This window comes from Aythya marila (assembly GCF_965140915.1).
Source record: "Aythya marila genome assembly, chromosome: 1".
Classification (NCBI taxonomy): domain Eukaryota; kingdom Metazoa; phylum Chordata; class Aves; order Anseriformes; family Anatidae; genus Aythya; species Aythya marila.
In genome coordinates this window covers 67774436-67799771 of record NC_139042.1, presented here as the reverse complement: position 1 = coordinate 67799771, position 25336 = coordinate 67774436, and the positions used below count along the sequence as shown (strand labels likewise).

Genomic DNA, 25336 nt, shown 5'->3' with positions numbered 1-25336 from the left:
TCTGCAGTAATAGGTGGTAAAGCTAGTTATTTTCAGCTTTGTTGGTAGAAGTGCCTTGCATAACAACTTGTGGTGGTAGAGCTGTTTGTATTTGTGATGACTTATATGAATTATAATGAGGAAATCACCCAGTTGTGTGTTTTGAACAGCCCCAACCTTCTCTATGAGCAGCACAGGAAAGGGTTCAAATTCACCCCTCAGTTTTACTCATTTGTAAAATGAGTGCAGTTTCTTTTCAAATAATAATAATAAAAAAAATAACCTCATGATTTGTGTATGTGAAGCTATATATAGGTCTTTTTCATCTGAATGTTTTCTCCTAAACGTGATGTAATGTTTAATGTAATGTATGTAATGATAATACGTTTTCCATATGAACTTTGATTATTATAATTGGAAATGTTAATGTCTGAAGTAGCATTGCTATCCTGAAATACTCTGACATTGGGGAAATACATACAAAGAATATTTGCTTCAAAGCAAACAGATTTAACTTGTCTAGTGGAGCAAATGGATGGCTAGCTATGCTGGCTCATAAAGTATTTTTCACGTTGTGACTTAAACATAAAGATGCCCTTTGAGTTGCATGAGATGATGTATTACTGTGTTTTCTCAGATTGATAGGTTGTATGACTGGAAAAAAAGTCCAGACACAGATGTAGCCGTAACTTTAAAGAAGCAGAAAAAGAATACAAAAGATGAATTTGAAGAACGTGCAAAAGCCATTATAGTGGAATTTGCGAAACAGGTAGGTTGGGATATTCAAGCTTCTGTTAATAGAAGTGGTAGCAAAAATGGTGTGTGTGGGTGTGGTGTTTTTGGTCACTTCTGACACACTGGTGTTTAGCACACACGAACCAAGCTTTGTTGTTAAATCCAGCTCTTTTAACCGCTCCATCTTTGGAGTTCTGGTTTGGAGACAAGTAGCAGCTAATTGCTGTGCACGGTCAGTGAAGTCATGAAGAGCAGATCAAGTTCTCTGTCCCTATTCTTTCCCTCCATGGGAATTGCCAGAGGGAAACCCATCTGGCCCTTGTTCCCTCGGACACTGGCAGGGCATGAGTCACATCAATTCTGGGAACATCTGTTGGTGACATACAATGGTGTCCAGAAGCTACATGTGGTAATTCGCTTTGTAGGGTTATCCTGTTCCACATCCAACCGTGGGTTTAAGTTACATGTTGCATGGTATACCCTCAGTAACTTTGTTCTTTTTTAATTTGAAAAATTCAGTAGTGGTTGGCTAGGATTGGATGTTGCTGTTAATACTGGGGTGTGTGTGTGTGTGTATGTACGTATGTATTTTTCCCTAAGTAACTATTAATCCTGATTCCAGGGCTTGAATGCTGCCTTGTTTTATGAGAATAAGGATCCCCGCACTTTTGTTTCTCTTGTACCTACCTCTGCTCACACAGGGGATGGCATGGGAAGTCTGATAGCTCTTCTCGTTGAGCTAACGCAAACTATGCTGACCAAGAGACTGGCTGAGTGTCAAGAACTGAGAGCTCAAGTCATGGAGGTAACTCAGCAGCTATTCTTTGAAATTCACCTAGAAATATCTCCCTCCCCCGCTTCCTTCTACTTTGCTTATAATTTAAATTGAAGAGAAAAAAAAAAAAGGAAAAAAAGATGTGTTTAAATGGAGAGTAACTTTTTTTTCCCCTCCCCTTTCATTCAGGTTAAAGCACTACCAGGCATGGGCACTACCATAGATGTTATTTTGATTAACGGGCGCCTGAAAGAAGGAGACACCATTATTGTTCCTGGGGTGGAAGGTCCCATAGTAACCCAGATCAGAGGTCTGCTGCTGCCTCCTCCTATGAAGGAGCTACGAGTCAAGGTATGGAAACTGCCTGGTGTATCGGCATGAAGAGAACATTTAGAACCAGGACAAAAATCAGGTTTTGATAAAACTGATATCTTAGTAGCATTCAGTTAGAGTAGCAGAGCCTGAGGGTGACTTGAAGGGGAAAGCAGTGCGTATCGAGTGTTTCTGGGTGAATGTACACGCGTATAACTGCTGGTGTGTCTGTTATAACAGCGGCAAAGAGTACCAAGGAGCTCCCTTGCAGCATGGATTAAGATGTCTACACTTCAGTAAGGGGTTCAAGCACGAGGCTAGGTGTGAGGAGGAGATGTTCATCTTCCGTAGCAATCAGAGTATACCAGTGCAGTGACTTCTGAGTCAAAATACCCATTGTTAAAGTGTTTTCTATAACAGGAAGCCCATACACTTAGATTTAAGAAAACCAACCAAGCAAGTTGCTAGGAGCAGCTGGTGAGTGGTGAAGCCCAGGACCTCTGCAGAATTTTGTGTCTTTTTCAGGAGCGTTGAAGGTTTTGCTGCCCTAGTCCTAATAGACCTGAATGTTTGGCAGCCTGATACAGCTCTGGGGTTAGGGCCTTGCACAGCCTTAAGTCTGATGTCCTGCTCTGGGCTGCAGCTTTACAGTAAAAACTTAATAATTGTTAGAGAGTGGCAAGAATATTGACATCTGTGCTTAGGTTACATCCTCTGCTTTGTTGGAAACTGATGCATGTGTCCTGTTTGCTGTGAGGTATGAACTGTGAAAGCATTTCTGTCCATTTGCTTCCCTTTATTTAAAGTGGTGTGTGAAATTGTTACGAGAGTGAAGTTCTTTTGTGGGACTTCATCAGGGGTTCCCAGGTCAGCAAGATTGTCAAATGGGTTTTGGTACTTTGATGGGAGATGGGGTACAGAGTACCAGCACTGAGATGAAGGACACTTGATTTGGGAATGTTTAGTTGGGGAACTGGGTCAAGGTAAGCTGGATTAAGCTGGATTTTTTTTTTTTTTAATCAGGCAATGAGGATACATTTTAGTTCAGCCAGTCCATGGGGAATTGTCATCACTGAAAAAGGACCCCAAATACTGTGCGTGCAGGGCTAAAGAGTAGAGGTTTGCAGGAATTAAATGTTTATTTGAGAAAGGAACCTGCCTTGCAGCTTAAAGAAAAGCACGGGGAATCTCTGCCTTAGACAATTCCCCTGCTGCTGCATCTGCTCTTCCCCTCCCAAAATGTGATGGGAGAGGAGCATGCAGACAAACACAGACAAATGTGCATGTCAGGAATATGAAGTAGACACAAAATTACTGATGGATGGGGAGAGCTGGACTTCACTGTCCTCCTGTCTTCTGTGCTTGCTGGTGGCAAGATCTTGAGCAATTCTGGCCTACTTCGTATTGCCGTGTAGCAGCTACATGGACTCGTTGCCAGTGTGTATTCTCTTTTTCAGAACCAGTATGAAAAGCACAAAGAGGTCGTTGCTGCTCAAGGTGTGAAGATTCTTGGGAAGGATTTGGAAAAAACATTGGCTGGTTTGCCACTGCTTGTAGCTCATAAAGAGGATGAAGTCCCAGTCCTCAAGGTGAGATGGCTGATGCTGAAATGAGACACTTAAACTGGGGGTGATTAAGTTCTCGGGTGATGAAACTCATTCAAATATTGAGAGTTCAGCGTGCAAGTAGCTTGATTTTTTTTTTTTTTTTGTGGGGTTGTGTTTTAAAAACTGTTACAATAACATGCTGTAGCCTTGTGTCCATGTGAAGTGTTGCTGTGGTAATGTTTCTGGTATCTTGATCCTTAGTTTTCCCTGATAATGGCTTTGAACTAGAAGAGTTTTTAACTCTTCTGGAAGCAGCGAGATGGCCTTTCTGCTTTCATACCCACCTAGGCCTTGCTGCATACAGGGCATTCATAATCCTTTTCAGCTAATGGTTTTAGGGGCCTCTGTTCTTGTTAATGTACAGTTGAGCAACCGAAGGTATCGGCACACGTTTTTTTTTTGTGTGCATTCACTCATCGTGATGGCAGAAGCTTTCTGTGTTGGGTGGAACAACGTGCAGTCTGTGGAGAAACGTTACCAGCTCCCGAGATGGGCACTTGCTTTGTGTTAGGTGATCATCTGCTTGCCAAATCCTCCCGTGTAGCTCAGTACAGGCGTTTCTCATGCCAGAAACAAGCTGCAGCGTGTCACAGGGCTGCCTGTGTGTGGCCTGTACTGCAAACCTGTCGGTGTGGCTGTCATACTTCAGCAGCTCACGAACAGACTTTGTAATCTGAGGAACAATGGCAATAGAACTAAAAGTTGCTTTTCTTTCTAAAGGATGAACTAATACACGAACTGAAGCAAACACTGAATGCAATCAAGTTAGAAGAGAAAGGTGTTTATGTCCAGGCTTCTACTTTAGGGTCTTTGGAAGCATTACTTGAATTTCTTAAAACATCAGAAGTGCCAGTAAGTACTTTCTGTGCTCTATCTGATGTTGTTTCTGTTGTTGTGTTCTGTTGTTTTAGTTGATAACTGTTTCCTTTCAACTCAGAAAGGTCAGTGACTGATTTCTGTGGCTTTTCCTCTTCAACAGTACGCAGGAATTAATATAGGTCCTGTCCATAAAAAAGACGTTATGAAGGCATCAGTTATGTTGGAGCACGACCCACAGTAAGTAAATTTCTTGCTTTACCCTGTTGATAAACGCACAGAGCTGTTTCAGGAAGGCCCCCTGCCTAGCTTTAGTGTTGTGGGCTGTCTGGTAGGTAAACTGTTTGACTTCTACTTGCAGATATGCAGTCATCCTAGCGTTTGATGTGAGGATTGAACGCGACGCACAGGAAATGGCTGATAGTTTAGGAGTTCGAATTTTTAGTGCTGAAATTATTTATCACTTATTTGATGCCTTCACAAAATATAGACAAGACTACAAAAAGCAGAAACAAGAAGAATTCAAGTGAGTAAAAGCAATCCTACTCTGTGTGCTTTCCAAGTAACGCAATCTTTTAATCGTCTTATTACTAAATGAAATTGCATTTAACTTCTTGATTGCATACTATTACTTAGCATGCATTTCTGATAGGAAGGAAGGCAGGAAAGAAGGACAATAAACTGTTAATTTTCAGGAATTCGGCAGTCTAGTCTAAATGTTTACATCTGGGATTAGATTTAGTAGGGTGGGAGTTGTGAAGCAGTTGCAAGATTTAGCAAAAACCCATCGTGTTATATGGAGTGTTTTTATTAAGGTTTGCTTTATATACTTGGTTTCCTTTCTTAGTTTCTGACAGATGGGTTAGTCTTGCAGGGCTGAGAAAACAACCAGAAGGATTTGGGTTCTTTTGTTTCATGCTTGTGCAATTCCAGTGTACGCAGCTTAATTGTGATGGTAATAACATGAATATGCCATCATTTTAAGGATTTATAAGGATCCAAAACTTAATTTTTGGAGTCAATGTCATTAGCTGATCCTCAGTAATGACAAACTAAGTAAGTGGGGGAAAATACGCATTTTTTTAATCAAAACTTGAGTTTGTATAGCTCAGCATTTTGAAGTACTTCTTCAGAAACAAAAATTTAGAATTTCTTGAGTCACTGTGTTGGATTGTGGCAACAATATTTCTATTCCCATGCTCTTCTGAGATTATAATTATACTGTAATTAGTATTCCTTTGGTCTCGGTCTTGTCTCAATGCCCGAACCAGTCAAAATAAAATCCATGCCAGCCATGCGTGATTATTGTTGCCTATAGTTCTGTAAGATAGAGCGTTGACTAGATTAACAAGAAAGACTGGACAAGAGCCTTTTCCTGCTTATTCTGTATGTGACTTGGGATAGAAATAAATGCCCAGGATGTGCAGCAGAAGGCAGAAGCGTTAATACTCCCCGCACTGTTGCAGTAACCATTTCAAAATGCCTTCTCCTTGTTGTCTCCCAGGCATATAGCAGTATTCCCTTGCAAGATGAAAATACTCCCTCAGTTTATTTTCAACTCCCGTGACCCAATAGTGATGGGTGTCGTCGTGGAGGCAGGCCAGGTGAAGCAGGGCACTCCCATGTGCGTACCTAGCAAAAACGTAAGTAAGAGCCTCCTTCCTTCCCCACAGACGTGTGTTCGAGCAGGCAGTGGCTGGGATAAGGCACGAGGAAACATTTGTGTGCCTTTGGTAGGAGATGAGATCCAGTGTTAGATCATCTCCTTCCCAGTGATCAGCTGTTGCATTGTGCTCTGCTGGGGGAGTTGCATCCTGCAGCAGAGAGACACCTCCTGGCCTCCGCAGTGCCCTACCAAGAAGCGGGGCTGTGGCTGTCAGCTTCCCTCCCAAATTCCCTTCCAATTCCTGTATTGTGATACAAAGGAACAAGCAAAATTTGTTCCTGGTTGCTAGTCAGGGGGCAATTCACATCCTGATATGCTGAAGGTCAACAAATTGGTATGGCAGATGAAATACAGGTGGGTTGGTGCTGCTGCCCTTTCTGTGCACGCTTACTGTGCGATACGCGTTGCTCTGGGGTGGGCTCTGATACGTTGCTTCAGATGGGCAACTGGCAGGAATTTAGAGAAGGATGTGTGCACGGGTTTTGCTCACGTGTCTTACACTTTCTTCATTGTATTACAGTTTGTTGAAATTGGAATAGTTACAAGTATTGAAATAAACCACAAGCCGGTGGAGGTTGCAAAGAAAGGCCAAGAAGTATGTGTTAAAATAGAACCTATTCCTGGTGAATCACCTAAAATGTATGGGCGACATTTTGAAGCAACAGACATCCTCGTCAGCAAGGTAAAAGCCATCTGTATTTTTGGTTCATGACGCAATGGGTAACTTGCTTGAAGTGGAAATGTTGCGCAAAGCCTGGAAAATTAATATTAGCAACCTTCCATCAGGCTGAGACACTTGAAATTATTCATGCGTGGCGTTGTTCAGCAGTGTTTCTCTGTAGCCTTGTTTTGGGATCTGTAGTGGTGCTGCTTGAGAGGAACGATGAACTGTGACTAAAAATACCTGGCAGCTCATTGCATCGGACAGGGTAAATGGCAAACGAGCTGTTCGCATACCTTCGTACGTAGCTGGTGCTCAGAGCAGCGGTCGTGTTTGCCTGGTTTTGGATGTGTGCAATGCACAGCGGCCTTGGCGTGGTGGAAGCAGTTACCGTTACTGATCCGTGTTTCTGATGGGTTTGCCTTGTGTGTTACAGATCAGCCGTCAGTCCATCGACGCTCTGAAGGACTGGTTCAGGGACGAAATGCAGAAGTCTGACTGGCAGCTTATAGTAGAGCTGAAGAAAGTGTTTGAGATCATCTAGCTACCTTTTCGCAGCAATGGGGAGGCAGGAATAAACTTGCTGTTCCTGTTCTAAAAGTTACCAACAAAGTCGTATATTGAAGACAGTGTTGGATATATGTTTGGGAGGAAAATATGTGGATAAAATGTTTTCCATGAGAAACCAAGAAATTTACACTGGTTTGACAGTGGTCAATTTACATGTTCCCACGGTTCCAATGTGCCTGTTCACCTTTCCCACTGCCCTTCCTAATACTGGCTGCTGTTTTAAAGTTTGCCCTTTCTTCTCTTACACTTTCCTTCCACCCTTTTTCCCTCCTCTCTCCAAAATAAAGTAAAATAAATTGAATTTTTATTACAGAACTAAAGCTCTTTCACTTTTATACTGATGAGATCAGTACTGCAGTATTTGATTAACCAAGCTTCTGCAGACTTTGTGATTCTTGGGACATTTTTGATGTAAGAAGTACTTCTTTATTTATGCATACCTCTTCCCTTGACTCTCTTTTCCAATATTCTTCTGCTTTGTGCCTATAGACATTTTTTTAAATAGAAAATTAGGCAATTGGATATTTCTGTATTTGCTTTGTGTGAAACAATGATGTAAAGCATAGTTGGCCGCCTTTTACTGCTTGTACAGTTCATCAAAAGTCGACCTGTAATCATTATAACGCAGAGCCGCAAATAAAGGAGATGGACATGGTAGCCCCTTTGTTTTACAGTTTGCTTCAATAAACCAAACGTCACCTCCTGGGCCCTTACAGACGGTGGAGGTGCTGGGCTGAGGCTTGCCTCCCCCTGCCTGGCCAGCAGCAGGGGCTTCTTCTGGCTTCTCTTCCCTGTGCTGAGCGTGTGCTGTGCATGGTGCTCGTGGTGGCTCACACCTTTTATTGTGTTTAGCAGGTCAGAAGTACCAGAGGTCACTGCGGGTGTAGGTGAGTGTAGCTGCAGCATCTTCCAACCACTCTTCAGAGTGGCAGTAAGCACAGGCAGAGCACTCGTCCCCAAGTAAGCGGTGACTTTGGACGCTGTCTCAGACCTGTCGAGCCATCCAGCATCACGGGACTGGACCAGTTCAAAAGTAACGACCAGGAATCAGTCTAACCCCAGCATTGCCTGACCCTGCCTTCCCTTTGGTTGCCCTCCTAGATCGACCTGTAATCAGGTCCTCTCCTGGTAATTTCCAACTCATGGTGAGCGATGCCTAACAAATACTTCTCAAAAGCACAAGCTGAAGCAAAATCAATAATGACCTTTTATGTAGCTGAGATTTTTAGCATTTAAAATATTTATAAAAAAAAAAATCTAACTCGTAACAGGCAGCTTGATCTGATCACATTTCTTCTGTCCCTTTTATTTCTTCATTTTCTCTGGTTAGACAAACATGAATTTCGCAATAGGGATTGTGTGAACTCCATTAGAGGAACACGTAATGACGTGCCACCTTGGATTCCCGTATCAAACTTACCAGACTCTTTGTTTTGTTTGTTAAGACTTTAACCTTGCCCTTGACCCAGGACCTTTTCAGTATGGTTGGCGTGTGGTACAAGTTCACATCACTGGGCATGTCAGTGATTTAGAGTAGGATGATCTCAAGTGTCACGGTGAGGAGACTGCATTTAATTGTAATAATTTTCTTTTGCAAACTATGCAATCATGAAAGCTACTCTAATAAAAAGTTCTTAAGTTAAGAACACTGATGTGAAACACTGTGGTCTTGATGTATTCTTGTTTCCTCAATTATGAAATGGAAGAGGATGATACTATTTTTGCAGGCTGCTGTTATGAGCCTTGTAGAAATGCCTCCAGTAAGAGGTTTTAAGGCAGCAGGTACCTTGAAAAAAATATTTAAGGGCTTGAAGCAGGGATCAATGAGAGAGAATGAAAACACAAGTAATCCTCTTTTCTTTAGGAGTATGGCTTGAGCAGCACTCATGGGATCAAAGCTGTGTATCTGACACCTAACTAGTAAAATACTTTCTTGAACTTCAGCAAATACATTCTTCTACAGAAAGAGTCACCAAGCTGGTTTTCTTAAATGGAAAAGGGTTTCCCATGACTTTGTCCAATTGCATATTGGTGACCCTCCTGAGGTTCCTCTCAGCCCCTTTCTCCAGGCTGTTGAGGTCCCTCTGGACACAGCACACTCCTCTGGTGACTCAAATGGCAGTTTGTGTTACACACACACTGTCTGCAGTAACATCAGTGGAGGGCCATGGTGTCGAGCCATGTCATTGCAAAATGAACCAAAGCCGCAGCTTTAGTAACAGTGATCGGCTGTATTCAACTGAAGCATGACAAAATGGAATCAGTACAAAAATATACATACAGTTCTTTATTAAACAACTGTAAACACTTCACTGTAAAAATCCATAAAACTTTATAAACAAACATTTTGTAAATAGATTCTATACTACAATAAAAGAATTTTAACACAATTATTTACATGCAATACTGACAAATTTGGCACTTTCTGAAAAGAAATGTACAAAACACTTTGTTGTTTAAAAAGAAATTTGAAATTATAAAAACTCAGGGCATTACTATCATGCACTTTGCAAATACCTCACAAGCACTTATGGCACAGCTAGCAGAGAGCTCCAGGCTCTCATCAAGCTCTTTACTACAAGTTCAGATAACTTTTAATGTGCTTCCGTAAGTTTGTTGTAAAACTACCTGAACATTGTCAAGAATGAAGTCAAATGCCATATTCCAAACCGATTCCACAGATGATTGCATTAACCTGGAGGGAAGGAAAAAAGAGGGAGAAAATTACAACTACAGAACTGCTTTTTTTTTTTTTTTTATTAAACATTTACTTTTGGTCTTCACACTGGAAAACAAGATCACAATGGTACACCGTGTGTATTTTGACTTGATTTTGGTAAAGCCTTCTCTCTTCAAATATACCAAGCCTTAGCTAATGCCACAGGTTCCTCTGACATTCACTGGCAATACTTCTGATGTAAACGGTATCACCAGTTTGTAAACCTTAGCATTTTGCAGTGGTTGTAAGCATGTGCTTAAAGTGGTAGCCTTCTAAAAACTTTACTAAAGAATCAAAAATGGCAAGATTCTGGATCCCAATCTTTCCTTTCTTAAATCAAGGCATACGTGCTACAACCTTCTTCCAACAAATGCCATCATAATTAAGGCATTTTAATAATACGTGTTGAGGGCACTATATTGTGCGTATCACCAGAAGTGAAAGAGAATCACAGACACGCAGAGCTAAGTATGAGCTACCTGTCATTCAGCTGCCACTACAAGCAAATTAAAGGAAGAAAATGCTGTAGGCAGGCATTTTAAATGCATCCTGTGTCCTCTCTCTCTCTAGATCCCCGTCCAGATGGCTATTACAGGAGAGCAGAGGGCCCCTACACATACAGCTTAGTAGGACCTGGTATTAGTTTCATATTGACAACTGTGTATTGTTTGACTCCTGTTCCTTGTCCTACACGTAGGAGCCTTCAGAGAGCCGTACTGCCACCAGTGCTGATCTCACCAGCAGCAGGATGTGATGCTGTCCCAACTTTTATAAAGAATTTACTGTACAGCATTCAACAAAGCAGTTAACTGCACTGAGCATTTCTCGTTTTCTGAAACCTGAAGATATCCCATAATACAAAAGAGTAACCAAGCTTTTGCACTGTTGTAGTCCTTTGGGTGCTGATTAGTTCTGAGAATTAAGTATTTTCCAAACCAAAGACACTGAAAGCTGAGCAGTGCAGCTATCAGTGAGTAAGCACGTCATGAAGGGAACTTGGGCTTCCTGACACATGGGAGGAGCAAACGGAGCACAGTAACAAAGTAATGAAAACAGATTTAATAGGATTGGAGAGGTGAGGCAGATCTGGATACAGAACTGAAATCAGATGAAACAAATGAGAGATCTAAGGCAGCATGACAAATGAAAACAGGATGAAGAAAAGGGACAATGACAACAAAAATTATCCTGTCTGGAAACAAAGTACTTTGTAGCAAATAATATTAAAAAGATACCATTAATTTTTCACAGATTGCCTATTTATTACCAACCTTTTTCACCCCATTTTTAAAATAAAATTTAAGCTTAAAATATTTACACTCTTCAGTGGAATGCCAAAGAGACTTGTGGTCTCACACTGAAGTACCTAGTGCATAAGTGCAAACAAAACCAGCCCAAACATCACAAACATTAGCAATTAAGCTACCTTTTCATGTATTTAACCACCAGATCTAACTTTTCCAAGTCTTTTTCTTCTATTAGATCAGTACAATACTTCACAACCTGTAGAATGTCTTCTTCCATAGGATCTGTAAAAGAAAAATATATTAAAAAAAATGAAGAGAACCATTCTCCAAATATACTTAATTATTACAGAATAATTAGAATATACTAGAAAGAATTGTCAGTGTTAGCCTATCAGGTGCCAATTTGACAACTGCTGTATTCCTGTATCTCCCCCAGCATCAGAAGTTCTGTACATAAATGGACTGCAACAACCTGAAATATCTGGCTTGTCAACCTCTCCTTTTCATTCCCTCCCGCCCCCCTTGTAAGGAGAAATTACAGCCAAGCTCATATTAACCAAAAGGAAAAGAAATATGGATTTAGAATGGAATAGCTCTTTTGAAACTCTTAGGTGAATAGCAGTGTTCAGGACAGGAAGAATCTTGGAGGTCAGATTTTCCAGGATAATAAGGGATTGCTAATTGTGTGACATTTTGTTGAAATTCAAATCACAATTTAAGAATGGTGTTAAGCTTTTGCAATATATCCTAAAATTCCTCTGTCATTTTTTTGGGGAAAAATATGCATTCCTTTCTCTCTAAAATGACATCTTCCTAGGAAAGAAATTTCTTTTAGAAATCTCCCACTCTAATGGCTGTTAACCCGGTGGACAAAATAAGGAAAACCTTTCATACAAGTAGCATCAAGGCATACGGCAAGAGCCTGACAAGTGAGCTGAAGAGAAAGTAGGTGGATTTTCATGGCTGTAAGCAAGAAACAGGAGCTGGCAAGAACACAAAACAACAACTGAGTAGGAAGAATCAAGTTACTACAACACTACAAAGCAGTAAGACTGCAAGACTGCTGTGGGAAGCAACCAGTGAAAGCAAGAGTGAATGAAGAAGGAAGAAAATACAAAAAGCCTGCTTTCCTTGTGATGCAAGACAAGGAAATCCTTAAATCCTTTTTTGTATCCTTGTGATACAAATTTTGTATCCTTGTGATACAAAACAGCTTTCCTTGTGATGCAAGATCATTGCTAGTATGCCATCCCTTACCTGAAATAGTTGTTATCCATTCTTTCAACAATGTCTTTACATCATTGAATTCAACAGCTCCAGCTAGGTTGGGTGCCTGTGGCCTGAACGAACCAGGCTGTTCAGTCTGCAGAGCTGATGGGCTTGAACAATCCGAAGTTGATGGAACTGCTTCTGGCTGCTGCAAACACAGAAGTAGGTAATGCTCAGTCTGACAAATACGGTAACACCAGATACATGCACGTATAGGTAAGTATATACTAAAGAATCCAGTAAACAAGCTGGTTTTGTGAACACGGACAAAGCCTGAAGAAATGGACACAGCAAGCTGTTACAATTACCTGAGCAGCTGTTCCTTCCTGTTTCAAAAAGCTATCTATTAGCTTCTGTGGGCTTCCAGATGTAGCTGGCATGTTTTTTGCAGGGCTACCCAGGAGTTTGTTTTTCAAAGGACTCTGAATCTTTTTTGCAGGGCTGACTGGATTTTTTTTCCTGATTTTTTTCTTGTTTTTCATTGTCGCATGCTTCGGGTGTAGGCAAGGATTTTTGGATACTGAAAAAACACAGCAATAGTTGGTGATTGATACATTTAAAATTTAATACTTTTCCATCGAAAAGGAAGTCTCCATCTTCCATAACAATCTATGGATCAATTGGGAAAATATAACCTAGATAAAATGACTTAGCTTCCACATGCCATTTTGGATATAGGCAATGGTTTAAGTACCTGGACAGCACTGCTATACATTAGCGTACTTAATTATGAGCCTTTTAAATATCAAGCATTTCAGTGCTTGAATATGAGCAGCTAGTGAAACCTGAAGCCCACTGGACGAATTGCTTCACCCTAGAGCACTGTCCAACCTAGATACCCGCTAAGACTTTCCACCAGTGATTATCAAAAAAACAGCAGTAAAAAGGTCCCCAAACTGCTTTTATCTGCAGTAGTCCACTGACTGAAATCAAGGTTTCATTGTAATAATGCAGTATTAAACTGACAATGAACCCACTGGCATTTCCAACCTATTTTATGACACTCACTTTCATAGGGAAGTTACCTCATTTCTTCAACTGATTATAAAAAGGAGACCTAAGTGATCAGCTCTGAGTATAATCATCCATCAGACAGGGGGAGATGAATCATCTCTCTAGTTCCCTGAAATCTGTACTACTGCTATATAAACCACGAGGATGCTAATCTGAGCATACATGTTTACCTAAACCGAGTACTGAAGACGCAGTACTTTAAATCACGAGACGTACCAAGTTTACATTCCATCCTGCAAACATAAGGACGTGAGCGGTTTCGTGTCACAGTCCCAATGAATTGAATTAATTTCCCATTTCAGTACAGCTAGGCATCTGTTTGCAAAATGAGGCCACAGCTGGTGGTAACTCACTGTCTACCAAAAATACAGAAATTCGATTTAACACAGTATCGTCCTAGAAGCTTTGTTTATATTTTCTGGTTTGTATTTAGGGTTGTTTACTATTTGAAGAGATTTATGCAACAACTCCTATATAAAACTATTGTACAACTAATATACACTTACCAAAAGTATTAGCAGGTTGCTGCTCGGGTTGCTTTTGCCTTTGATCGTATGCATCTCTCAGTTCTGCTTGCAACTCAGCAGGTAGCGCAGCAAAAACCTCAGGGTCCACCTGAACAGTGACAGAAAATTCATTTGATTATTTTACCAGAAAGCAACACTGCTTGCTTTCCTCTAGATTACCAACATAAGAACAGTAGTTCCGTTTTATGCCAAGCAAAAATAAATGAAACACAGCTGAAGCACTGTAAAATAAAATACGTCGTACGTTTTCTTCACATACCTAAACTTGTAACAACTACAAAATCTTCCTTTTACCATTAACTCTACATTTTATGGAATTACTATTTACAGGCATGTAACACACCAACCATTAAAAATGATCACAGGTGTTATTATAACAGCCCCCCCCCCCCCCCAAGATGTTCCATCTTTACTCACCTACTATTATACAGTACAGCTAGATTAACAGCACAATTAAGCCTAAGTCGGAGAACATTTCATTCCAATTGCCAAACTCAATCACTTTGACAACTGGACTTCTGTTCCTCCTTTTCTTTTGATACTGCTACATTCCTCAGACAAAATATCCTTGGGAATAGTCTTGCTTCTTTAAGTACAGGGAACACAAATCCAGCTACCTTGTATTTTAAAATAACACTACAGAATTTTAGTATTCCATCCCTTTATTGACTGATAAAAATTGAGTCCATTCCAACTGGCATAGAGGCTTGGATTCTATATAGGAAACCGTTTTTGAGTATGCCAGTTGCAATACTCACGTGGACAACAGAAAATGTCACATATCATCTTCCCCCACTATGTGGCTGAATGAGCAAATTAGTGCCCATCTATTCTTGTATTCTGAGTTGCCCAACCTTCTTGAACAGTGTTTCCAACTCATAGCCTGCAAAATCTAATTCATAAAAGCAAACCTATCCTTTAGAGATTTAAATTTGCTCAGTGGGAGAATGCCCTTCATTTCTCTGGTAAAAAATTCTGACATGTGCACAAACAACAACAAAAAATACCCAAAACCTGCATTACTATTTTAAGTGCATGATACAGTTTCAATCATTATTAGAGATACTGTATTTAAAATACTGGTATACACCTAAGAGCTACACCTTATTTTCAATGGATATTTGATTTTTTTTTTTTCTAACTGTAAAATGTATATATTTGTCAGGAAAGCAGACTGTGCCATTCACATGTTATGTCTAAATTATATTGATAACAAACACGATCATGCTCCCACAGGTAAAAGTCATCAAAAGTCAGAACGACGAACAAAGTTTTTTGCATTTTTAGAACTCCATGTACCAACATATTTTTCACTGCATGAAATATGTGCTAATTAAAGGAAGAAATGGGAACAACTCTGGCCTCAATTGCTCTACACATTGCACAGAACGAAACATTGTAGTGGAATGTTGCCAATCAAGTCTTAAATCACCAATCAACTCTTAGAAGTCACCAATCACAGCTTATTAAATAAAATATATATTTAAAAATAATTTAGAACTGTTTTTAAAGGTTAACATCCACTGGCTAAGCATTCAAGAATTCAGGAATTTGGAAGTCCCAGTATAAACATTTTTTGTGTACGAATTGCAACTGTTCCAGGACACGACCTAATTCATTCAGAAATAAGGCAGTACAGGGAACTGACCATGATCATTCCCCCAACCGCTGCCCTGTCAAAGTATAACATTTACTCTAGTGACATTGTCCTAATGTAGCTGTATCACATCCTCATATACCTCTATACCTGAAATCTATTACTAGGTTTTGAACAAAAATGATGTTAAATGTTTGTACTTTTGACAAAAATAAAAAGAAGCTATTCAACCACATACGTATTACGTATATATACAATCATATATGCATTATGCATTAAACTCGGACCTAAGTGAGAAAATGAAAATTGTGAATCTTAGTTTACCCTTTTTTTTTTCCAAATAAAGGAAGCTTAAAGGTTTTCAGGAGAAAGTTTGGAGTACAAGCATAAGGCATTCTCAAATAGATAGTATGGATATCTAGACAGCATGGATATCTGTCCTGCTTTTGGCTGGGATAGAGTTAATTTTCTTCATAGCTGCTCTCACAATGCTGTGTTTTGGATTTTTGATGAAAACAGTGGTAATAACACTCCCACGTTTTCAGTTGTTGTAGAGCAGTGCTTACACAGAGCCAAGGGCTGTTCAACTTCTCGTGCTGCCCAGCCAGCCAGGAGGTTGGGGGTGCACCAAGAGCTGGGAGAGGACACAGCCAGGGCAGGTGACCAAGTGGATTCCTGTACCACCTGGTGTCACGCTCCTAAGCTGATGTGTTTGGATTGAGTAACACAGTCACAAAATGCACTAGGAGATGAGAAACAGGAAAACAGCATAAACTAACCGTGCAAATTACAGATTTCTAACAGTTTCAAAAACTTATTAAAAAAACAGAAAAGACAAAAATAATTAATTCTCAACTACTGAATATATGTATAAGGCATAAATATGATAAACTAAATGCAATTTTTACAGAAAGCCATACATAGTTATAACTTTCTCTGAGAAAAGAGTACTGCATGGTGTACGAAGTGAGGAGGGATGTGATTTCACAGCATAATTTAACCCGCAAGTCCAAGATACACTCATTGATAGGCAAGAGTTTAAGTGCTTAATTTAAAACAGCTGAGGGACGGAGAATTCCTTTACTGTTCTCACAACATCCCCATATGGAAAAGCCAGCTGTGTGGTTCAGGAATGCAAACTGATCCAACTGTTTCTGAACCAATCAACTTGGATTAAGGTGAAGAAATTTTAGTAGCAAAATGGACTGCACATCTTTTAAATAATAATTATGCATTAATTGCTGTTTAGTGAAAGCTGGTCAGGAATTTCTATCTGATTTCCAAAGCATTCTTTGTCAGCTAAGCAGCATTACACCTTATAAACAGCAGCAAACATCTCTCTATAAATCTGATTTGAGAACAGCAAGTGACATAGCGAAGAGAAAAATAAAACAGAGCAGTACTCACAATAATTTTAAGTCATGCATATGCAAGATATCATATCTTTGGTATTCTAATCTGTTTTTTTTTTTTTTATTTATTTATTTTTTTTACCCTACATCTGTTCAGCACCACCTTGGACTGAAGGGTGGAATATCAGTAGGAGCATTATTACCAGCTACCGGCTCCCCTTCTAGGCCACTATTCTGAGAAACAACTTTGCATTTTCCTTGTCCTGAACCAGCTTCTCATTCCAAAATTATGGAGATATGCACAATCTTAGCCATGCCTGCTTCTCTCCCAAGAATGTGATATGAACAATCAAATCTGTGGAAGCTGGTAGGTTGGCTTTACACCATCAGAGCATCCACTTAAATACTGAGTCTCCTGTGACTAGCTAAGCTGATTTATGATGGCTTGAGACTGATGGTGCAGTGTAATTCAGCTGCAATGCAGAAAAACAGCTATTTACACACTAGATTGCAAAGCGAAGTGTAAATGAGGGGTTTTACATTAAGTAACAGCAAAACCAGACATACTGATGACTATAAATCTTTAATAAACACCTATCATACTTGATTTGTGATGGAGAAAGTTACATTTGAAAGCACAGACTTTTGAAAGATATTAAAGGATCATAAATAAACTTTGAGTAAGTAACAGATTATAGTAATTCTGGCTCAAGAAAAAAGCTGTTAACTTTCCCTGCAGGTAGAAAGTTAACATTTATTGATACCGTGCAAACATCCTACCTGTGAGAAAGCTGGCAAGGCAATTACATTAATTCCCGTATTGGCATTTGGTTCTTGGAGCTCTGGTACTTGTAAAAGCACTGTTCCAACTGGTTGTGAGAGAAGTGCAGTGCTACAGCCATTTATTGGCTCTTTTTTGCTCTCTCCGTAAGTCTCTCCTTGCTGAATGGTGTATATTTGTTCTACTTGTTCTCGGAGATCAGGTGGCAGAGCTTCTAGCACAGACTTATCTAGCTACAAATACAAAAAAGCTTTTAGGTTCTGATCTATCACAAAGTTAGTTTTAACCCTCCCCTGCTCCCCCCCCCCAAAGTTCTATAGTCTTTGAATTTAAAAAAAAAAAAATCTGCGTATGCAAACACATTTGGTGACCTGATGCTCTCTGCAGCAGTGAGATGTAAATTAAAAAAAAAAAAAGTCATTTAAACACAGATCAGTAAATATGAATGCTCAATTTTATCTTTTCACGATATTTAGGGTTCTCATCACAAATTACATACAAGTTTTCCTCTACAGATAAGAAAACGAATTTTCTGAGTTCAAATTATACAGGTGACATGTTGATATGAATGCTAAATTATGTGGTTCAAAACAGTAAGCAATTCATTTTTCTTTATATCATTCCAAGGATAAAATGTTATCAGCTTACTTTAACTCTATTACATATTTGCACACTGTCAGATTTTTGCCATAGATTTTGACAAAGAAATGAGCTTTAAACTTTTTTCCTTACTGCAATTGGTATTTACCATCAATTATCAACTTGAAATAACTAAGATGACTGCTCAGTACCCAGAAGTTGTCAGCACATACAATGACAGCTGCAGAAGTGAGGAAATGAATATGACAAACAGATTCAGTGTAATTTTTCTCACAAGTAAAATTTGAGTGAAAGTATGTAGTTTTGCCTTTAAGTTCTACTAAAGGAGATTCCATAGGACTGCTAGAAAATTTTGCCTTTCACCTTTAAGAAGATTTGGAGATTGCTGTGTATAATAATCCTATAAAGATCTTCTGGAAATTAATTCTGGTTTTAAAATAATAGTGCTATTTCTTTCCTAACACAGTGTATATAAGCAGCATTACAGGACTGTCACCATGCTTTCCGTGTACCGAATTCCATATTATAATATGGTTATTACACACACACAAAAAAAAAGATGTGCCTATTGTGTGATAAGGTCACCGAAGCTATAGGAACCATACTGCACAGCTACTGCTTTTTTTTTTTTTTTTTTTTTTTTTTTACTTTTTTTTAAATATAATATTGTTACATACTGCTTCTATAAGATAATCTGAGAAAGTGGACGAGCTCCACATTGTTCAGTCAGGTTGCCTGTATGTCCTGAGTTAGCTTTAGCGTTGCGTTACAGAAAAAAAATGTTTTCTGCCAAAAGCATACTCGGCTTCTAAAATTGTATAGATATTTGGGAAAGTGGTTAACAAAACATCAGCAATTGCTTTTGCAGACTTAAATTACAGAAATTAGAACTACAGATTTTTACAGTAAAGCATGGAAGACTGTTTACACCTAAGACGTCTACAGAATTCAGTACAACTTGCTCATAACTGACCTTTAAAACCAGATGCCTGCTTAGATAATGTAGGGGCTAGAACTAAGGATCTTCCTTTGTTAAAAAAAACAAAACCAAAACAACAGCCAAGACAACCAAAAAACCCCAACCCGCAAAGAAATATTTTACTTAAAGACTGTACCCTTCTCATCTAAAAGTTGATGTTCCCAGCTTCAATACCAAGAAAACTTGAAAAAACATATAAAGATTAATAACTACATTTAAATACAAATAGTTTGATGTGATTTTAGGATGAAATTTAGAACACAGCTACTGTAGAAGGATATCAGGTAGTGTGGGAAAGGCTGCCATTCCATTCTTTCTCATCAACTAACATCTGAAGACAGATTTATAGTGTATTTTAAAGACTGGTGTACAGTACAGGACTTTAAGAAATACATTGAGAAGGCTATTTGATCCCTTTGATCAGTTGGGATTCAGTGGCCTTTGTAGGTCCTTTCAACTGAATTACTCCAATTCTAAAGTGAATTTGTCCTGCATCCACAACAGACAGAGTATGCTTAAGCTTTAGGCCTAGGGATACATAGTAATAGACAAATCTTTATAATTAGGTTTTGGGATTCTTTAAAGAGCTCTGGTTGTGAAAGGCAAAAGGCAATGCTATTTAATATTTCATCTGTGGCATATTTTCCATTCCTGTTCCATTTCAATCCTATGGCAAGTGATGGGAAGAAAAGGGATACCAGAAAAGCAAGCTTCTATTCTTTGAATAAATATAACTTTATTCTTTGAATTGGCCTATATAAGACTGCTTTTTAAAAATTCTTTTAAGGCAATCTTTCTGTGCATTCTACCCTACTGGAGTTGTTTTCATTTAAAAAGAAGTGTGATACTTTTTTTTCCCCTCTAAGAGCAGCAGTGCCAAATTATTACAATGTATTACAGATATTTTATATTCTTGAGTTTTACCTGGGAAGCAGAAGGAACCTCAATACTCAAATTAAGCCTGGATTTTACGCTGATAGGAGTATGCAAGCCATTGCATTTGACAGCAGACTCAGTCTTGTTAACATTAGAATTGAGACCAGATGTGAGATGGGTACCACGAGACGGAAGAAAAGTGCAAGTTCTTGAATCAGAAGATATTTCAAGGTCCATAGCAGCAACAAATACTGTACATATGAAAAAAGAACACAGAATGATCATCTGACAGTTAAAAACTCTCAAGTTTCAAGATACAGTGAAGCTAATTTCCAGTTCTCATTGCTCAATAGTTTACACAATGTATGGCATAATCATGTAACTTTTTATTTTGAAGTATCTCTGTTAATATTTCAGCCGCAAAGGATGCTCTCAAAGAGTTTGTATTAAATAATTTATACTTGTGTAACATAGGAAAAGCATTCAAAAAGACAATCTAAGTTCAACCCTTTAAGAACTGATCATTATCACACGTGCAAAGGACAAAACTTACTGACCTTCCTTACGTTCTTCTTCTGAGCACTTTTTTGCTTTCTGAACATGAAAAAGATCAATAACTGAATGCGATCCACCAGGTAAGTGTCCAGACTGCACAGCTGAATGAGCCGAAGTGGTTTTACTAATGGGAACTAACTGCTGTACCTGGATTCCAACCTAAATCCAAAACATTAATATATTAATTTTGTTTTCAAAATAAATAAAAAATATAATAATCACAGTAAGTTCATAACAGCATTCCCTTTTCCTGCTCAAACTGGATACCTGTTGTAGCAGTGGAAGAGAATGAGTAAACGTATGTTGAAAACCACACGAATAGCCACTAAAAACATCCCAAACAAATCCTAGGATAATCTACCACAATCCAACAACTAAGAATTTACAGAGATAATATCATCTTAACTTCTCTCATAAATGAAAATGCTGTCAACAGGCCCATGAAACAAAGCACTTATTATGAAATTTCTTAGACATTAAAAAATACAGAAGTACTGAGCAGGAAAAGTGATTAGTACTAAGTATGGCTACACATCAAAAAATGGTGTATAGGATTCAGAGAGCATGTGGAGGAGCCAGTGAGGGTATTTTTACCAGGTCTTCTTCTAGAAACACATAACAAGCATATTATTTGTTACCAGTTTTTCAGTTGTGATTAATGGGCTATTAAAACATCACTGTAAAAAGTTTTTCTTTGCACCTTTATCTTTTTGCTTTCAAGTATTTCTAGATTGAGTTCTAGAACTTAGGGATTTTTTTTAATTTCTACTTTAAAAAAAAAAAAAAAAAAAGGAGTAGAGATTGAGGTAGTGTTATGTTAAGTCTGCAAGACAAGTGGATCAATTTGCTTAAGTGTGGGCATCAACAGTGAAGGATATCACTTTAGGACACCACCCCCCTCTTAATTTTATTTTTTTAGAGACAAAGTGTACACAACTCATATCATATTAAGTGTTGAAGCTTAGGGGGACTAGCTTCAATATAGACACAGGCATTGGAGATGCCTGAAGTCAGTTAAAATGAGTACCACTCAGGGACCTCAGATATACCTGCACTTGATGATACGATCTATGATTGAATGGCCCCTCCACAACTGAACAGAGATGTGGTCAGAGGAAGAATTTTAATCAGCTCCATTTTAAGAGATGGCTTATGCCAAAACAGTTTCATCATTGGTTTACACTGCTATGACAGAACCACTGAGATTAGAAAGAGTGTTCTAAAATAAGTCATAAATCAAAGGAGCCAGCAATTCACCTTCAAACAAAGGCTAAACCATGGGCTGGTAACTATTCTGGCTCTAACACTTGCAATCTAGATTAAAAACTCCTGTGATCTGTATCTCTGATTAGACTTATAAACAGTACTTCTATTAGTTGCTTAACTAATAACTGTGTAAAAGTTTACTGAAAATTCTAAGACAAAATAAAATTTACACTCAGTAATAAAACTGCAGTATATACAGTCTAACTTCGTAACTGCAGGCTGTTTTATTCAAGTTGTGGATTAAGCGAATAAATTTGGGTTTTTCCATTAACTCACCCCTCGCATATCAGATATGTTCAGTTTCATTGTGTGAAACATGTTTAGAGTTTCTTTTCCAATTATTTTTGCACTGTCTGTTGCATGGTCTAGAGTCACAGTTCTAAAAAGAATAAAAAACAGCATTAACAAGGAAACCGTTTCACAAATCCTAAAGACAACAAAAATTCTGTACTTATTCCAGAGAGGACCTCAAAGACAGTTTGCCAAGTTAATCAGTAAAGGCAGAAGCAGAAACACAGAAGCTGCCAGAAGAGATGTGAGCATCAGAACTGTCTCAGCTATGTGTGAACAGCTTAGCATTTCTGGATGTCCCCATTACATTACCTTAATTCTTACTTCAAGAAATAGAGAAATTTCAGGGCACATGTACATTAGTTTGCCTGACTATGGAAATGAGGTCCAAAGCATTGACCTGTTCATGAGAAATCAGCGTGGCACTAGCTACTGATAAAGGAGGAATAAATGTCTTTATCTAAATGTCTTCAGTCCTAAAAAGGTGTTCTTAGAGTATATCTTCAACTTGAACTCAGGATATGCAGAAGATAGAAGTACAGACTGATGTATTTTATTCTTGATATACCAGTCCCAGAAGGTCATGAGCTATCCTGTATTAAACAAAACGCAACTACCAGAGGCCATATGCCTAAATTTCATTCTTGTGTTTTGATGAGCATAGAAAGCATAGGAATAAATAAGTGGTAAAAAAAAAAAAATATATATCTTTAGTCAACATCATCCATTCAAACAACAGGAAACAAACAAGAATTAGTAACTGGGTTATCCTGTTTCACCAGGGATGAGCAGACAGACACCACAGGCAGAATCTCAGTGAGTTTAACAGTGCTGCAGGGAGACCAAGCAAAAAGGTGCTTTACTATGTTGGTAATGATCCACAAGAAAACAAGATAACTTCTGATGAGGAACTTAGGACTGTATGAAAAAACTTAACTGTGGGTGAACAAATTCCTGAATAGCTGAAACACAGGCACAGAGAACTTTGGTAATAATATTCTAATTCTGATGTTAGTGCAGGTTTGCTATGTAGGCAAAGAGGTATTGAGCATTTTAAGATTTCTGTCCTGTCTTACTGCAAGTTTCAGTGCTCAACATCCTGCAGAAATGTGTTTGTGCCTTCTACAGACCTTTTCTCCCCCATGTGTAGTTACCTGGCAATATTATCACAGATTCCATGACCTCCATATTTTGCAGGCTCCACTGGTGCCCCAGCCTTTCTGACCATAATCTTAAGGGTCAATCGTTTACCCTTCATACCAGCAGCTTCAAGTCTACGTTGGATTTCTTCTGAGAGGCTCAGAAGGAAAGCCTCTGCTTCCTTGGGCTACACAGGAAAAACAACATTCCACTGTTTAGATGACTACTGTTCTTTCAGATATATAAGGTAAATCATTAAGCTTCAATGTATTCCACTTCACAAAGTGTTGAAGCGGGTGTCACAAAGATTTAAAAATAAGCATGATTTTATGAACTTAAAAGAACAAAGTGACTCACAGGCAATTGTCTTATTTGTGTTTTGTTTACACTGCAGGTTGCTGAAGTTAGGCAATATAGTAGATTCCTCCTGTAATGCTGACATAAGCAGTAAATACTAAGCCCTTTTAGAAGCAAGTCTTTTAAAAAATATTTAAAAATAAATGTTAAGTCTATTTTTAATTTCTAATTTTAAGCACACATGTAGAAGATGAGTGTAGGGCTTGTAAGAAAACAAGTGTTTTAATCTTGGGGATAGCTGAACAGTGGAAGAGGTTACCCACAGAAGCTGTGCACTGTTTGTTCTTGGAGATTTTCAACACCAGTCTGGATAAAGCCCTGAGCAAATGGCCTGATCTCAATTTCCCCTGCTTTGAGAAAAAGGCTGGAGAACAAAACCTCTCTCACAACCTGTTTTTTTTCCCAGGAATTTCTATAAATGGTTAAGTTTGCAACAAAGTTATTTTTTGCTACAATTTTTTCAACAACAACCACCCACCCCAAACTACTTGCGAAAAGTCTAGCAAAAACGTTCTGCTGGAGTAAGCTGGTCATTGTTTCAGGCACTGGCATATTTGAATCAGCATTTAAATGAAAGAGAATGCTAGGTGCTAACAAACCTACTGCAGTTCTCTTTTTCTGTACCAGACTCGTATAACGAATGCAGAATAGCCAGCTAATTTTGTGCAGGCTTCTTTTCAGTCCAATACTTTTGCAGTCTCTCCTCCCATTTTATCGTTTGGTCTCCTACTTCTTCATTTTCCTCATTTCTATTTGGTGGCTAAGATGGTGCTCTAACAGATCAAAGTGTAAGTGAAAATAATCAGAATATGAGAAGATTCTTCTACAGTTGAAAGAAGTCACTGCAGAAAAGACAGATTGAATTTACCTGTGTAAACCTTATTCCATAGTTGATTTCTGCTGAAACAGATTTTCTTTCTTTTTCTGTGCGAACAGGTCGATCATCTAAACCACGACAAAACCTGTAGAGCATTTGTCCTGTTTTCGGACCAAATTCTTTTTGCAGTTTTGACATTGAAGCACATTGCAGATCTCCACAGGTTCTAATTCCCAAATAAGCCAGCTTAGATTCCATTGTCCTGCCAACTCCTAACAACAAAGCAATTAGTTCTGTTAACTCTACACAGTTCAGAGCCATCCAGGTTTTGAACAAGAAAAATTTGTCCTTTTAAGCCTAGACTGCATTGTACCATATAAATAAAGACAGTAAATTCCACTCAGTGAAACATGTTTCAAATGGAAACTTTTGCTGTCTTCACCTCAATTCAATTTGTATTAAATATGTACGATGTCGTACTGCGGAACGTTTTTTATTTGTGTGAAGTGTGAATGATTCTGCCTATAAATGTTCTTGACAAGGTACTACCTGTTGCAGTGTATATAGCTCTGAATACCACAGCATTCAGTCCAAAAGGACTGTACAACATGCAGTATGCTTATATACAAGGGATTTAATCTAGAAGAAAACCAACAAATATTTTGACTACTGTTCCATCGCTTCCAAGGCAGAAAAAAAAATACTTTCAAGCAGAAGCGATAGCATACGTGCATCACTTGTGCTTTGAATTACCAAGCACTGGAAATTGTGGGTATCCATGGCAACCACACATACCTAAGTGTGATAAACTTAAGTATATTTCTGGGA

The 25336-nt window shown here is 38.7% G+C and overlaps 2 protein-coding genes across 9 annotated transcripts in view; one reads left to right on the top strand and one right to left on the bottom strand.

The window, feature by feature from the left end:
• The window catches only part of EIF5B (eukaryotic translation initiation factor 5B), a 32520-nt gene extending 23740 nt beyond the window's left edge, over positions 1–8780 (top strand). The window contains exons 15-24 of the mRNA XM_082774105.1: positions 617–748; positions 1337–1519; positions 1679–1840; positions 3259–3390; positions 4129–4260; positions 4388–4464; positions 4586–4750; positions 5729–5867; positions 6411–6572; positions 6988–8780. Coding sequence (XP_082630231.1) covers positions 617–748; positions 1337–1519; positions 1679–1840; positions 3259–3390; positions 4129–4260; positions 4388–4464; positions 4586–4750; positions 5729–5867; positions 6411–6572; positions 6988–7095 — 1392 coding nt within the window. The 3' untranslated portion in view covers positions 7096–8780. The remainder of the gene's footprint in view (positions 1–616; positions 749–1336; positions 1520–1678; positions 1841–3258; positions 3391–4128; positions 4261–4387; positions 4465–4585; positions 4751–5728; positions 5868–6410; positions 6573–6987) is intronic.
• Positions 8781–9399: 619 nt separating this feature from the next.
• The window catches only part of REV1 (REV1 DNA directed polymerase), a 54067-nt gene continuing 38130 nt past the window's right edge, over positions 9400–25336 (bottom strand). For 5 of the 8 annotated variants that reach the window (XM_082774864.1, XM_082774865.1, XM_082774868.1 and 2 more), the window contains 12 exons: positions 24560–24780; positions 23692–23769; positions 23349–23521; positions 22180–22282; positions 20640–20796; positions 20131–20333; positions 17627–17860; positions 13877–13985; positions 12665–12876; positions 12345–12504; positions 11267–11369; positions 9400–9816 (listed from right to left, as the gene is read on the bottom strand). In XM_082774864.1, the coding sequence (XP_082630990.1) occupies positions 9705–9816; positions 11267–11369; positions 12345–12504; positions 12665–12876; positions 13877–13985; positions 17627–17860; positions 20131–20333; positions 20640–20796; positions 22180–22282; positions 23349–23521; positions 23692–23769; positions 24560–24780 (1865 nt within the window). In that variant the 3' untranslated portion in view covers positions 9400–9704. The remainder of the gene's footprint in view (positions 9817–11266; positions 11370–12344; positions 12505–12664; positions 12877–13876; positions 13986–17626; positions 17861–20130; positions 20334–20639; positions 20797–22179; positions 22283–23348; positions 23522–23691; positions 23770–24559; positions 24781–25336) is intronic. The other 3 variants (XM_082774866.1, XM_082774867.1, XM_082774871.1) reach the window with 1 other exon arrangement.